At 31.0% G+C, this 13,122-nt stretch overlaps 1 protein-coding gene across 4 annotated transcripts; it reads left to right on the plus strand.

Annotated features, from left to right (window-relative positions):
* The first annotated feature begins 271 nt into the window (after positions 1-271).
* On the plus strand, positions 272-11,141 carry LOC107453621 (Surfeit locus protein 4). Of its 4 annotated transcripts, none has more exons than XM_016070506.3 (6): positions 288-396; positions 3,731-3,778; positions 4,751-4,825; positions 6,437-6,700; positions 9,647-9,690; positions 10,562-11,141. In XM_016070506.3, exons 3-6 carry the CDS (start codon positions 4,769-4,771, stop codon positions 11,013-11,015), a joined length of 819 nt encoding a protein of 272 aa, XP_015925992.1. In that variant the 5' UTR covers positions 288-396; positions 3,731-3,778; positions 4,751-4,768; the 3' UTR covers positions 11,016-11,141. The 4 variants fall into 4 exon arrangements, with proteins under 4 accessions (XP_015925990.1, XP_015925992.1, XP_015925994.1 ...); XM_016070507.4 differs by having other exon boundaries at positions 322-461; XM_016070504.4 differs by lacking the exon at positions 3,731-3,778 and having other exon boundaries at positions 272-396.
* The last annotated feature ends 1,981 nt before the right edge of the window (positions 11,142-13,122 follow it).

Here is a 13,122-nt window from a genome sequence, read left to right on the forward strand (position 1 = left end):
AAGGTTGCATCCTCACCTTGGTTGCTTAGCAACGAAGTATTTCTCTCTTGTCTACCGCATCACTTCCCTCACGTAGTGATATCATCACTCGTTGCCTCTAAGTCCAGGCCTACGTCTAAGCTAAGGATGATGAAACTTAGCTTATAGCTTACTTTTAAACAAAAATGTTTTCGAAATACTTTTAAAAAGTATATGTATTTGATATATAAGCATGAATAAAAATTTAAAACTTCTTTAAAGCTAAACAATATTTTAATGCGTTTCCAAATGCATCATCCAAATATTTACATCAGGATTGAAAATAAAAACTGCAACTTTTTTACTGCAAACATTGCCGACGAAAGATCCAAGTTGAAAAAATATCAGGCGTGAAACTACGTGGCATTAGCCGGATCGGTAAAATATTTTAAAGAAATTTAGAATTTATTTGTTGTTTTGATCTGAACATTTGCTTTTAAAATGTGTGTATTTGTAGTTTTTATATTTCTCTATTTTGTTGACCGTATTGTATTCGTGTGTTAAGTATGACAGATGTAATGTCAGGTTGTGAAAATAGATTTCCTCGTCCAGAGCTTTTATAAAAAGTTATTTAATATGCAAGCTGCTCAATGAACGCTATATAGATTTTAAAAAAGACCAATCCAATTGAAAACTAGCAAGCATTTTTTTGATATGTTTAAACACATCTAAACCAGTGGCGTTTAAACTGAAATAGAAGTCAAAACCCATTCATTTCGTTTTCTTAATGTGATAAGAGAAAAAAAAAAAACCTATTAGCATAATGCTGAAATATTATGTATTTTTATATGTAGGTTCACATATTTTTTTTCATAAATTTAGTTCTGGCATAGTAAGTTTAAAGTTGTATTACATTGATCCTTTATCAAGCATTACTTTTTAAAGCTTAAAATTGTTTTTATTTATAATTTTTTTTAACTGGGCAGGTTTCTTACAGCATTTATTCAGTTTTCATTCTAGCACATATTAATTTTTGCAAAACAGTGGAAATATATCAATATGGACAGATGTTAAAGAGTTGTATAAAATCGTTTTAGCTGTTTTCATTACTATGCTTATTAAAAATACTTTCATCATAATTAAAAGCACTTAAACAACATTAAACTGCAAAGACTTTTATGTTATTTAAGTTAAATTATTTAAGTGAGAATAAAGCACTTGGAGTCTGTCTTTTTTTCTGAAAAGAAGTGATGATCATTTAACAGGATAGAACTGATTTGTTATCAAATATGCACCAGATTTTTGGCGATTTTCATTTTGTGCTCAGACCTACACTGAATCTTAGCCCCAAGGTAGTAGTTTTGTTACCAGCTTGTATCTTTTTCATACCAAACAACTAAACGTAGCACTTAGCTTTAATAAAACATCAGTGTAGGATATACCCATTTAGGGCAAATAAATATATCCCAGGCAGTAGCACTTGACCTTAATAAAACAACAGTGTAGTACATACAGATCAAATGAATCTTGGTCAGTAGCGCTTAAACTTAAAGAAACAAAATCAGTGTAGCATATACCAGAAAATGTATTCTGGGCAATAACACTTAATCTTGAAAAATCATTAGTGATGGTTAAATTTAAAGCATTAACAAAGCAACATTTCTGTTACCGCTTGGCGTAAAATTAAAACAAAATCTAAATGGAAATATAAACACAATAATACATCTGACTTCATTCATTAATTTTTTTTTAGAAAACTAGCAACCCTCGAAAGTTTGTATCCATACTCCTAAATTGCACAAATTAACACAATAAAAATACCAATCTTCACATCAACAAGATAAAATCCAAATGTGATGCACAAAACCAAAAAATTAACGTCACAAAAAATTCATTCTTAAAGCAATATTCTAATTACTTAAATTCCTGCAAAAATGCAGGGTAATTCAAAATGAATATAGTGATTACAAACCACTGTAACTATTTAATGAAAAAAATTTCATTGGTAAAATTTACACTGAATGTAAAAGGAACTTCGAAATTTTGTATACGTGCGTTGCAGATTTTCTATGTGACTTCCTTTGGTCTCACGGGCAACATCTAGGTGGTAGTCCATATCACGCCATACATTTTGTAGCATTTGTGCAGTCACTGATGCAAGCTCATTACAAATGCGTTCTTTGAGTTCAATTGTTTTGAGCGTGGGAAGCACAAAACCTCATAGACAGAAATCGCAGGGTGTCGAGTCCGGAGATCTCTGTGGCTATGTGCAGAAGAAATTGCCGGCATCCCCACTTCGACCGATCCAACAGCTTGGAAGATGTTTGTTTAAAAATGTGCCCAGTGTGAGGGTGCTCCATATTAAAGCAAGATGTAATTTGTAGAATCAATATCTAGCTGTTGGCATTAAGCGTACCTCAAGCAAGTTTATGGGATGAGATCTCACAGAACACATCTCCGTGGCAGAATTGCAGCACCATTGTTGCATAACGTTAGAGCTTTTGCAGAAAGATTTTTCATTTGGGGAGAGGGAAATTTTGGTTTTCCTTTCTGCATAATTTTTCGAAAATGTTTTTTTTTTTTTTTTTCCTCCAAATATGTCTTTTTTGCGCATCAGAGATTGAAGAAATAATCGTGATTTTTTTCTATTCTCATTTGGGATTCAAAAAAGGAAGTCTGCAGTGGCTTCAGATAGAATTTCAAATTAATAATATGAAATAAAAAAAATTCAGAAATTGCAGAAGTTTAAAATAAAGTTTGATCTAGAAATGTTCTTTCTTTCATTCCCCCCCCCCCTTTAAAGAACATCGTGTTTTACACACAATTGAGTATCTCTCTCTTTTTTTCTTTCTTTTTTTTTTTTTTTAAGAGTACTATTCACATTTTGGAGTTTACTGCACTGAATTTTAAGATTTTCAATTTAAGTATGAATTTGAATTTGTTACCGTTTAATTTGTTTACGAATTTTACTTTTCGTAATGATATACAAAATTTGAAGCAGCAGATAATTAGTGCATTTTTCACTTACATAATACGAGAAAGTGCCTGTAATATTCTAATTTTAAAAAATTATCTTTTTTACAATTAAAATTTTTTATACATTTTTATTCTCTACTCTCTTCTGTAAACGCAAAGTTTCTGTTACTTTATATTAGCAATTGTTATAATTAAAAGTATTCTAAAGAAAAATATTAATGCTAGGGAAGTTTGTCGCTGAAAGTCCGAAAAAATTCTGCCATGGGGGAACACATTAACTTTCGGAAGTCACGTTCATATTCAATTATGGTGGAAGGCTTCACTGTACCTCATATTCAACTGTTGTGATAGTTAACCTTTCCACTTATGTGGTAGGTTGCTTCATAGCTGAAAATGAGACGATCAGCCATTGTTTCATCCTCCATACTTACCAACCTATACGTAGCATAATTCATATGTTTGCTGTAGTCTTCCTATTTCAATTGCTGCAAATGTTGAATTCTGTATGGTTTTAGTTGCAGCCTCTATTTGACTAGACGCCTTACCGTTTGTGTCATTTGTAAATACTCTATTTGACACCTTGGCCATTGTAGTTGGCGCGACAGATCGTGATACAGAAATATTCCCGTCTTGTAAATGAGCTGATTGAAGAAATGAGAAGATTGTATTGTGTGCATAGGGATTTGATGGATTGCACAGATGGGAGGAGGTGATTGGCGTAACGAATATTGCATTGGTGTTTTGTTTTTCTATGTAACACTTTCTTTGACAATTTAATTATTACATTTGTTTTTAGGATTAAAGTTTGTGTGGCGTTAGTGAAGTGATTTTGAGTTGCATTTGTGTGAGTTTGATTGTTGTTGTTTTTTTAATGTATTTTTATTTTAAATAACATTTTTTTTTTTTGCCATCCATTACCATAAACAGAACTTGTATAATTAATTGATTACTATCTGGTACTTTGAGAAAGATCAAAATAAATCAGTAACTTACTGTTTATGCTCAAGATATTTTTTATTGTGTTGTCCGAGTGATTAAAAAATTGGGTATGTTTCGGTTAGACTAACGTAAGGAAATTTAACAATTTTTTTAAAATTTATTTAATTTAATTTTTATGTGTTTAAAAAATAAATATTGTAAAAAAAAAAGTTGAAAGAGTTCTACATTTTTTTGGAGACATTTCTCTTGTGCTTAGCTATTTTAGCTATAGCAAAAATTTCCTAAGTGGCACAAGTTTATATTTGTGAAAACCCAAATGAAAATAGTCCAGATTAATAACCTCATTGGTCTGCAATAAAGTACTAAAATAATTTTCTGACCCTTCCAGTAAATCTGGTCGGTAAACATTCTTCTGCAGTATGCATAAAAATTCTTTTCTTATTAAAAGTTTGGGCAATTTTTTTTTTCTTCTGTTCTGTCAAAATTTACTTTTTAATCTTTTCTTAAGAGTACAATGAGAGTTTCTTTAAATTTTCTTTTTATAAGCTAATTAAGTTGCAAATGAATTATTATTCTCTTTTTAAAGAATATCTAAAATATCAATTGCTTTTTAACAAATATCTAAAATATCAAAGTTAAGCAATTTTAAAAAGTTCCTATCGTTTTCTTCATTTGAGTACAAACTGTTTTTGTTTCTATCTTGTTTGCATTCAAATGATTTATAAATTCTGCATTTAAAACATCTAATTTATTTAGTACTTGTATGTGGAAAGAAATCTACTCTGTAGTTTTGCATTTGCAGTTTGGAAGAATTTTTTTTTTTGCTTGTTTTGCTTATTAGTTTTCAATTAACAATGTATATTTTTTTTTAATTTAGTGGTGTCGCCTATGTGAAATGGCGCGGGTTGACCAAAAAGAGGTATTAAGAGTAGCAGAAGATTTTGTTGATGAGGTATAACATTTTGATTATTTGTGTTTCATAATTTTTTTTTTCTTTTTTTCAGATTGTTGATGTGGTATGTAAGATGTCTATTCACATTTTTGAGTGGATTATAAAATTTTCATTATTGTAATTTACCCTTTTGCGCTGACTGTCATTAGACTAACCTTGATTAAGGCGAAAGCAAAATAAATCTGTCAAATTAGTGATGTCTGCATTTAAGTTTGTTTTTTTTCTATTCTGATTTTGTATAATGAATACTCTTCTGAATCACCATTCAAAGGGGTTTATCATATCAGGCATGTGATTCTTCCGCAAATCTCAAGACTGTTGATGCTTGAACTTTGCAATTTAATTATTTATATTCCGTCAAAATTTTCTATGAGTTCCACTAATTTGATACTTAGACAAAAGCGACATTTATTAAACCTTTACCAATCCCCTCTTAATTTTATTCCCAAGTTCTCATTCATATGCAATAAAGACTTTTTTTACGCAGATTTGTAGAAAGAACCACATTGTCGTAGAAATTTCAATAAAATAAAATTCCTTGATAGCTTCTACTGGAATTAAGGAACTACTGTGGCAAACACATAAGTATGAAATTCGTAATCTAAAAAATAATTCCAAAATTGTAATCATTTTGAAGATAGTTCGCTAGAAAAATGGTGTTTTTTCTTATTTTTTAAAACTTATATTTTAATGAGTAGCAATTTTGTTGCATTGTTGAACAGTTTGAATTTTAGATCTTGAATAGCAAAAGCATTTTTTTTTTAATTTTTAGGAATGTCATAGTCATTTTAAAGTGGTCCCGAAAAGCCTCTCTTAAGATAAGCTTCACACCGTAATTAAAAGGGGGTTGTTGTTTTTTTAATTTGTCCAGTCACTGTAAACCTTAGCTACACCATCAACTTAAAGTGGAACAAATTTTACTTTTTGTTTTCCCTTTTTAAAAGTGGTTTGATTTAAGTATGCCAGGGTGCAAACCGTTTTTAAAAAATGCTTAATTTCCATTTTTAAAAGCCTTTAAAGGGTCTTTTTTCATTGGGTGTTTTTAAAAAGTGTTTAATTTTCCCTTTTCCAAAATTAGATTTTTTTTCTTTACCATGTCAATTTTCGCTACGTATTATGATAAAGCGTGATTTTCTCATTGTTCTATTCAACGTTTTCCCAATTTATTCAACCACAATCTATTTCAGTGTATTCTCTGTCCATAGCGTATGAAAGCGCCAATCATTTTACATGTGTGATGAAACACTTGTATGTCTACTGACCTGAGTTCGGTGAGATTATTGCACTCTCGTGCAACTGTGCTGCATTTTGCAAAATATTCTCAATTTCAGGCTTTATTTCCCACCCTCTGTTATCGAATCAAAAAATCTCTTGATCATTTTATCATGATCATGTAAAATCTTTAAAAATTATTTTATGTTTTATTAATGTATAAAGTGCTTAAAAATATTTTTTGAGTACTTAAAAGGTGCTTATTTTTTGTTTAAAGACTTGGCTCTGTATACTCTTTCAAAGGATGTCCTGATTTTTTTTAAAATGTATTATCCTGATTTTTTCTTGGGACCACTACGAGGTTTGCGTTAAAGTAATTGCATTATTCTCTCTCCACAGGTTTTGCGTTACGGAAAGCACATACTTCCCACTCTTGCTCGATTGTGTTTGGTGAGCACATTTTTGGAGGATGGCGTGCGCATGTGGATGCAATGGGGAGAACAAAGAGATTATATGGATGTCTCCTGGGGAATCGGTTGGTTCCTCGGTTCGTGCTTCGTCTTCATAAACCTCTTCGGACAGATAATCGGATCTTTGATGGTGCTCGCTCGTTTCAAAGTAGATGCTGCCTGTGGACTGCTCTTCTTCATTGTTTTTCTACAGGTAATGCAACTTATACACACAAATCTCACTCATCTTAGATTGTTAACCTAATATGAACTGTACTAGATGCTGATTCATTACATAGTTTGAGCTCCTTTATTTAGTATTTACTATTTTCACCATATTTCGGTAACTTTTTAAGCACAAGTAAATAAATTTTTTACGTTAAGATAGTTCCATGTAAAAGATAATTTGTTCTGCCATGCCGTTAATAAATAATGATTACGTTAGACTTTTAAAAAAGTGGGTTCTCAACAGGGTTTGGATTTTGGATGTCCTAAGCTGATTTTGGGAGGACCTGTGGGTTAAGACAGCTTCACAGCATCTTTCTTAATCACATGGTGCCAAGAATCAATTATTGCTTCAATAAGTTGTCTTTTATTGGATGGACGTTTTTTTCGTACAAGAATTTTCAAAAGTTGCCACAAATTTTCAATTGGATTGAGATCAGGGCTGTTTCCTGGCCATGGTTATATATCTATGCCTTTATTTTGAAACCATGCTTTGCATACTTTTGCTGTTTGGCATGGAGCTGAATCCTGCTGAAAAATAAATGGTGCGTTGTTGGGGAAGAGATTCCAGATGGAAGGTATCAATTTTAGTTTCAGGACAGTTTCGATGTATTTTTTGGCATTCAGGATGCCATGAATCACTTGAATTCGGCCCACACCATCTGCAGACATGCATGCCCAAATCATGACATTTGTTGGGTTTTTTGTAGTTGCTTCAATGCAATCAGGATGAAGTGCTTCACCTACTGTACATCTCACATATTTTCTACTATCACTACTAAAGAGCGATATTTTACTCTCATCGCTCCAGATTACTTGCTTCCATTGATTTTCTGACCATTTAATGTGTTGTTTTGCCCACTTAACTGGATTTTCACTTTGCTTTTGATTTAAATATTGTTTTTTCTCCTTGGAATTCTAGCTAGTAGTCCAAATCCTGGTAACCTTCTTATTGTTCTTGAACTTACTGCAGTACCCGTTGCATTCATTTCGCATCTAATGGCATCTGATGAAATTTTTCTATCGTGAAGGCATAGGCGTTTAATTTTTCTATTGGCAGTAGCACTTGTGAATTTTTTCGGCCTGATTTGGCTTTATTTTCCACTGATTTCGTTTTTTCATAACGTAAACAGAACTTTCGTACACCAGAACAATTCACTGAACCACCAACTTGTCTTGCAATTTCATTATAAAAGAGGCCATTTTCTCTCAATATGACAATTCGGCTTCTTTTTGTAGATGTCCATTTAGTTCTTCTTGTTGATCACATTGTTTAAAATTAGTTTAATTAAAAAAAAGGACTTTAAATATTCAAAAACAGCAATACTCTATTTAATTGTACTAGTATGCATCATTCCGCAAAATATTTCCACAACAATAACTCTTTTACCATCCAAATAACCTAAACTATAGTTACATACATTTGATTGGTCCTAAAAACAGTGTTTGTGATTGGCTAGTATGCTTTTATTACAAAACACGTCCTTATTCAAAACAATTTGTGTGTGTTCTTCTAAAATGAGCATCACTTTTTTTGTAATACAGATATTTTAATTCTGTTTTTGTTATTAAATTCTACATTAAATTACCTTCAATTTGATATCTAAACGTTTGTATTTAAGTAAAACTTAATATATTCTACAAGCGCACAAAGTTGAAAAACATGAAACTTTCAAATCATGTCCATACTTTTGGCCAGCACTGTATATTTTTAATTATGAATGTTATATAAGAATTTTTTCTAATATTGTTGATATTCTCCTGTTCTGAAAAATATTTGTATAGTTAACCTTTTTTTAAATTTTTGCTATTTAAAAATTACTTTTTATAATATTTATCTGAAATTCTACCTAAAGCCAATCATTGCGGAATTTCTTTATTCTCAAAAGAAAAGGGGGGGAAAGTTGACGAGCGTTTTGTTTTCTTCATATCCGATATGCGAGAAAGGCATTTTTTTAATTATAATTCTGCAGAAAGGGAGGAATAAAAAGTTCTGTAGGAAAAAAATATTTTGAAAAATTCTGAGATGAAAAAACCCAAACTTCTTTCCTTTCGAAATAAAAAAATCTTTCTGCAGAACTCTGTAATGTTCTGCGACAATGTCGCTGTGTTGCCACGGGGGTTATTTGTATAAATTAAAGGCATATACGTAATATTCTTGGAGTTGTAATCAAGACAAATCATAGTTATATACTTTAAATATGGCTGAAACTTATGATATAGATGTATAAACACAGTACAAAGTCCCATATCCAAGCATCCATTCACTGGATGTGTCTCTTTTCCGGTCGGATTTCTAACAATCAAAATAAACAAGAAAATTTTCTCTTTCCAAATTTTTTTTGTTTGTTTTACATTTGCAAGACATTTTTTTATATTGACAAAAGTATTCTGCTTCTTAATAATTTTTACCAGACTTTTTTTTTGTTGTTGTTCAATTTTAATCTGATTTCTGCTATAACGGGAAGAAAATTGGATATCTCAGAAATGAAATATCTGAGACATCATTTCACTATAGTACAAAAGAACTCATTTTTTCCCCTCATGTCTCATATTTTTTTCGCATATGTCTTATATTGCATACAAATATTTTAAAGAAGATAACTTGTAATAAACTATGAAAAAGCTTGCTTTGTTTTTTGTACTTATTTGTTTTTATTATACTTACTTTATACTAATTTTGTTTTTCAGCTTTTTCATTTTTTGAAAAATTTAAACTTGAAATTTTATTTATTAATAATTTTTCTTCTCTTTAAAAATATTTTTTTTTCTTTATATTTTTATCTCTTATGGGTACTATTACTTGTAGCTTATGCACAATAAATAAAACTATTCTTTTTTCTTAATTTCCTTTATTCTTTCTATTCTGTTTATTTTTTGTTGTCTCTTTATTGTGATACTTTTGTATACTTACTATGTATACTTTTTTTTTCAGACCATAGCATACAGTATTCTCTGGGATCTTCACTTCTTATTGAGGTAACATTATTTCATTGATAATTATATGTGGAAAATATTTGCCATTTTATTAAGTGATTTTCTTTTTTAACTGTAAAATTCTAATTTTTATTAATAAAAATAATTATTTATGTGATATGAGTGCTCTGATTTTAACTGGGAATTTTCAGAGTTTTCATTATAGTGCCCTGCCTCATATTAAAATCATGTTCATTCTGAAAATATTTGCTTTTGTGAAAATGTTGTTTTTATAAACCATAATATCTTTATGTTAGGAAAAAAGATATTTAAACTTATACACAAAAAGTTACATTGATTACTACTTAAAAGCTGTCAACTCTTCCACATTTTGGAAAGCTTTCAACATTTTCTCTATGTTTTCCATCATTCAGTGCCATAGCTCAATACATTTCATAATAAATCCTTCCCCGTTTTGTGATTTCTTAAATATGCTCTGACGCAGAAGTCAATGATAATGAATCTCCAGTGAAAACTTAACCTAATCCAGCAACATGCAAATAAAGGAGTATTTTCTTCTCTTTGTGATGTCGAAAAAGAACTTTTTNGTCAAACTCAACTTAAAAAAAAAAAATATTTGGAAATAATCTTAAAAAGAAGAAAAAACAATGAATTAATACACTAATGATTACTTCCAAAATGATGGTAAGTTAACATCTTTCAAAAAAGAAAGAAAAATCCTGAAATCTTATGAGGAAAAAAAATTTTTTTAAAGAAAAATGGCGGGAAAATTAATCGAATTTCGTTCCGGTTTTTTGGTTTTCCGGTTTTCTGATTTCCGGATAGCGGGTTCTGTACTGTAGTTCTGGCAAAATATTTAGATTTTTTATTATTATAATTTTATTTTTTTTGAAATGTGTGTTTTTTCTTGCAGAAATCTTTCCCTGGTTGGAGCCCTCTTGCTGTTGATAGCCGAGAGCAGAATTGAAGGAAAGAGCTTATTCGCTGGGATTCCAACACTAGGAGAAAATAAACCGAAGAACTACCTTCAGCTGACAGGACGCATCCTTTTGGTGGGAATGTTTATTACCATCCTCAAACTGGAAATGAGTGTCGGTCAAGCGGTTCAAAATCTTATAGCCTCCGCCCTGATGGTCCTAGTCACGGTCGGTTACAAAACAAAGCTCTGTGCACTGCTGTTAGTCCTGTGGCTGTCCTGCGTCAATTTCTATTCCAATGCATGGTGGACACTTCCCTCCTATAAACCCATGAGGGATTTTTTGAAATATGACTTTTTTCAAACTCAATCTGTCATCGGTGGCTTACTGATGGTAGTGTATCTCGGTCCGGGTGGTGTCAGTATGGATGAGCACAAGAAAAAATGGTGAATGTTCCCTTTCCTCTTCCCCCCATTCAATTTATTTAATGTCTCATTCCCCCCTTTTCCCATTGTCTTTAAAAGAAAATTGTGATGCGTCAATAAACAAATTTTGAAGAATTTTTATATTTTTAAACATTTGTTGTGTTCTTATTTTGACTTCATTTATGTCTGAATGAATTAGTGTATGTGTTTGAAGGTTGAAAAAAAATATTGAATATAATTAGGTTATATGTCATTTATTCTTTTTTTTTTTAAGACAATTTTTAAAAATTCAGGAATTTGTATTTTCAGAATTCATTGTACATATTTTTGATTCAAGTTTTTCAGTAAGATAAATACAAGGTATTTCCTTATTGTTTTTAGCACATTTAAGGCCTTTTCACACGGTCTAAGTTCTTGGTGGAATTTCTCTCTCCAAGAAATCGAATGATTCATCCACACTTCAAGTTCTTGAACGTCACTCATTTGTCGGATGAAAAACCTGCGCATACACGTTGTTCATATTCACCATTTTGAATCATACTTACATGAATTAAAACAAAAATCGTAATAACACAGATACCATACCTGCCTAGTCTCCAGTTTTTTAACAAAAACTCTTATATTTTATCGCTATCTCCTGTTTACCCGTATATTCTAAAATTTCTCCATATTTGTTGAAAAAATTTTTTTTAAAAAAATCCTAATAAAATATCCTAAAAACTAACTAACTCAGTGGCGCGACAGCCCCATTAAGAGGGCCAAGGCCGACTGTGCCCATCTCAGTTTTCTTGACCTTGGGCTCTGGGGTGCAGGAGCATATGTTCCGGTCAGGTGGTCAGCCGAACGCGGAACCCCCAGTGTTAGTTCCCAAGCATGCTTGGTACTCATTTTATCGACCCACTGAAGGGATGAAAGGCTGAGTGAACCTTGCCTGGCCCGAGGATCGAACCAGGGACCTGTGGCACGACAGCGCGAAGCGCTACCGCTCAGCCACCGGGCGTCAATAAAATATCCATTGATTGCAAAAATACTTCTCTTATTCCTCGACAGATACTGCTATAGCCAGCACAGCAGTATGTTAATTGTCAAAATTATTGTAAATAAAGGTTTAAAAAATATTTTTTAAATTAAGATTTATATATATTTTACTTCGCTAAATGTAAGTAGTCTAAAAAATTTTGCTAGTATAAAGTTTTGTTATTTTATTTCTCCAATGTTGGCAGGTATGACATATACCCTAACAGATTCATTTATTTGGATTAAAAGATATGAAAATGTACAACAAAATGACATACTCTGATGTCTGCTTGTTGACGTCACATAACTTTAGAAGCTGATTGGTTAAGGGAGAAAAAACTTGGATGGAAAGTAGAACGTACTCTACTATGATCCAATAACTTGGATGATCGTTTACACGATCCGAGCAAAACAAGTCTGCATCAATTTCAATGAATCTTCGTCCAAGAACTTGGATCGTATAAACAGGCCATAATTGTTATGAAAATAAAGTATTAAGTAAATTGAAAGGAATTTTTGCTTATTTGTTTTCAGGGCTCATATAGGTTCTTTATAAATAAAGCTGTTTTACAACTTAAAAAAGTGCATACTTTTCATTTTTTCCTTTTCAGATTTTCTAAAAAAATTTGATTTTTTTTTTTTTTTAAATCACCTAATTTTAAATTAAGCTAAATATTTATATTTTAAATTTTTGTAGGCTCTTACAAATGTAAATTTATCAATAAAGAAATTAGATACAAATTAACCTTTGTCTTTGAAATCCAATAAATCGCTGTTAATGGTATTTAGATTTCCATCATGATCTATGAAATAGTACATTTTCTAAAATATTTAAATAAGCTGAATATATGATCTATGAAATTTAATATCTAATAAAGCATCTAATCCATATAGCATCTACTACACTGTTTTACTAATAAAAGTGTAGTGTTTTAATTATAATATTGTAGAATCTTTAACTAGTATTGTTTGCGCCAAATAATTAATTTTTTGGTATACCTATTGATTTATAGTTAAGATTTCTGTATTTGAAAGAGTGATTGGGAAATAGTTGAATTTTAGTACCTTCAGACAACAACAACAAAAAGTTTTTTTTTTTCTCTTTAAGTTTTAGA

The sequence above is a fragment of the Parasteatoda tepidariorum genome, chromosome 9 (genome assembly GCF_043381705.1).
Source record: "Parasteatoda tepidariorum isolate YZ-2023 chromosome 9, CAS_Ptep_4.0, whole genome shotgun sequence".
Taxonomy (NCBI): Eukaryota; Metazoa; Arthropoda; class Arachnida; order Araneae; family Theridiidae; genus Parasteatoda; species Parasteatoda tepidariorum.

Coding starts and splice junctions, on each gene's coding strand:
- LOC107453621 (XM_016070504.4), top strand. CDS start 4,769: ATGGCGCGGGTTGACCAAAAAGAGGTATTAAGAGTAGCAGAAGATTTT. Junction 4,826..6,436: donor CAGAAGATTTTGTTGATGAG/GTATAACATTTT, acceptor CTCTCTCCACAG/GTTTTGCGTTACGGAAAGCA. Junction 6,701..9,646: donor TCTTCATTGTTTTTCTACAG/GTAATGCAACTT, acceptor TTTTTTTTTCAG/ACCATAGCATACAGTATTCT.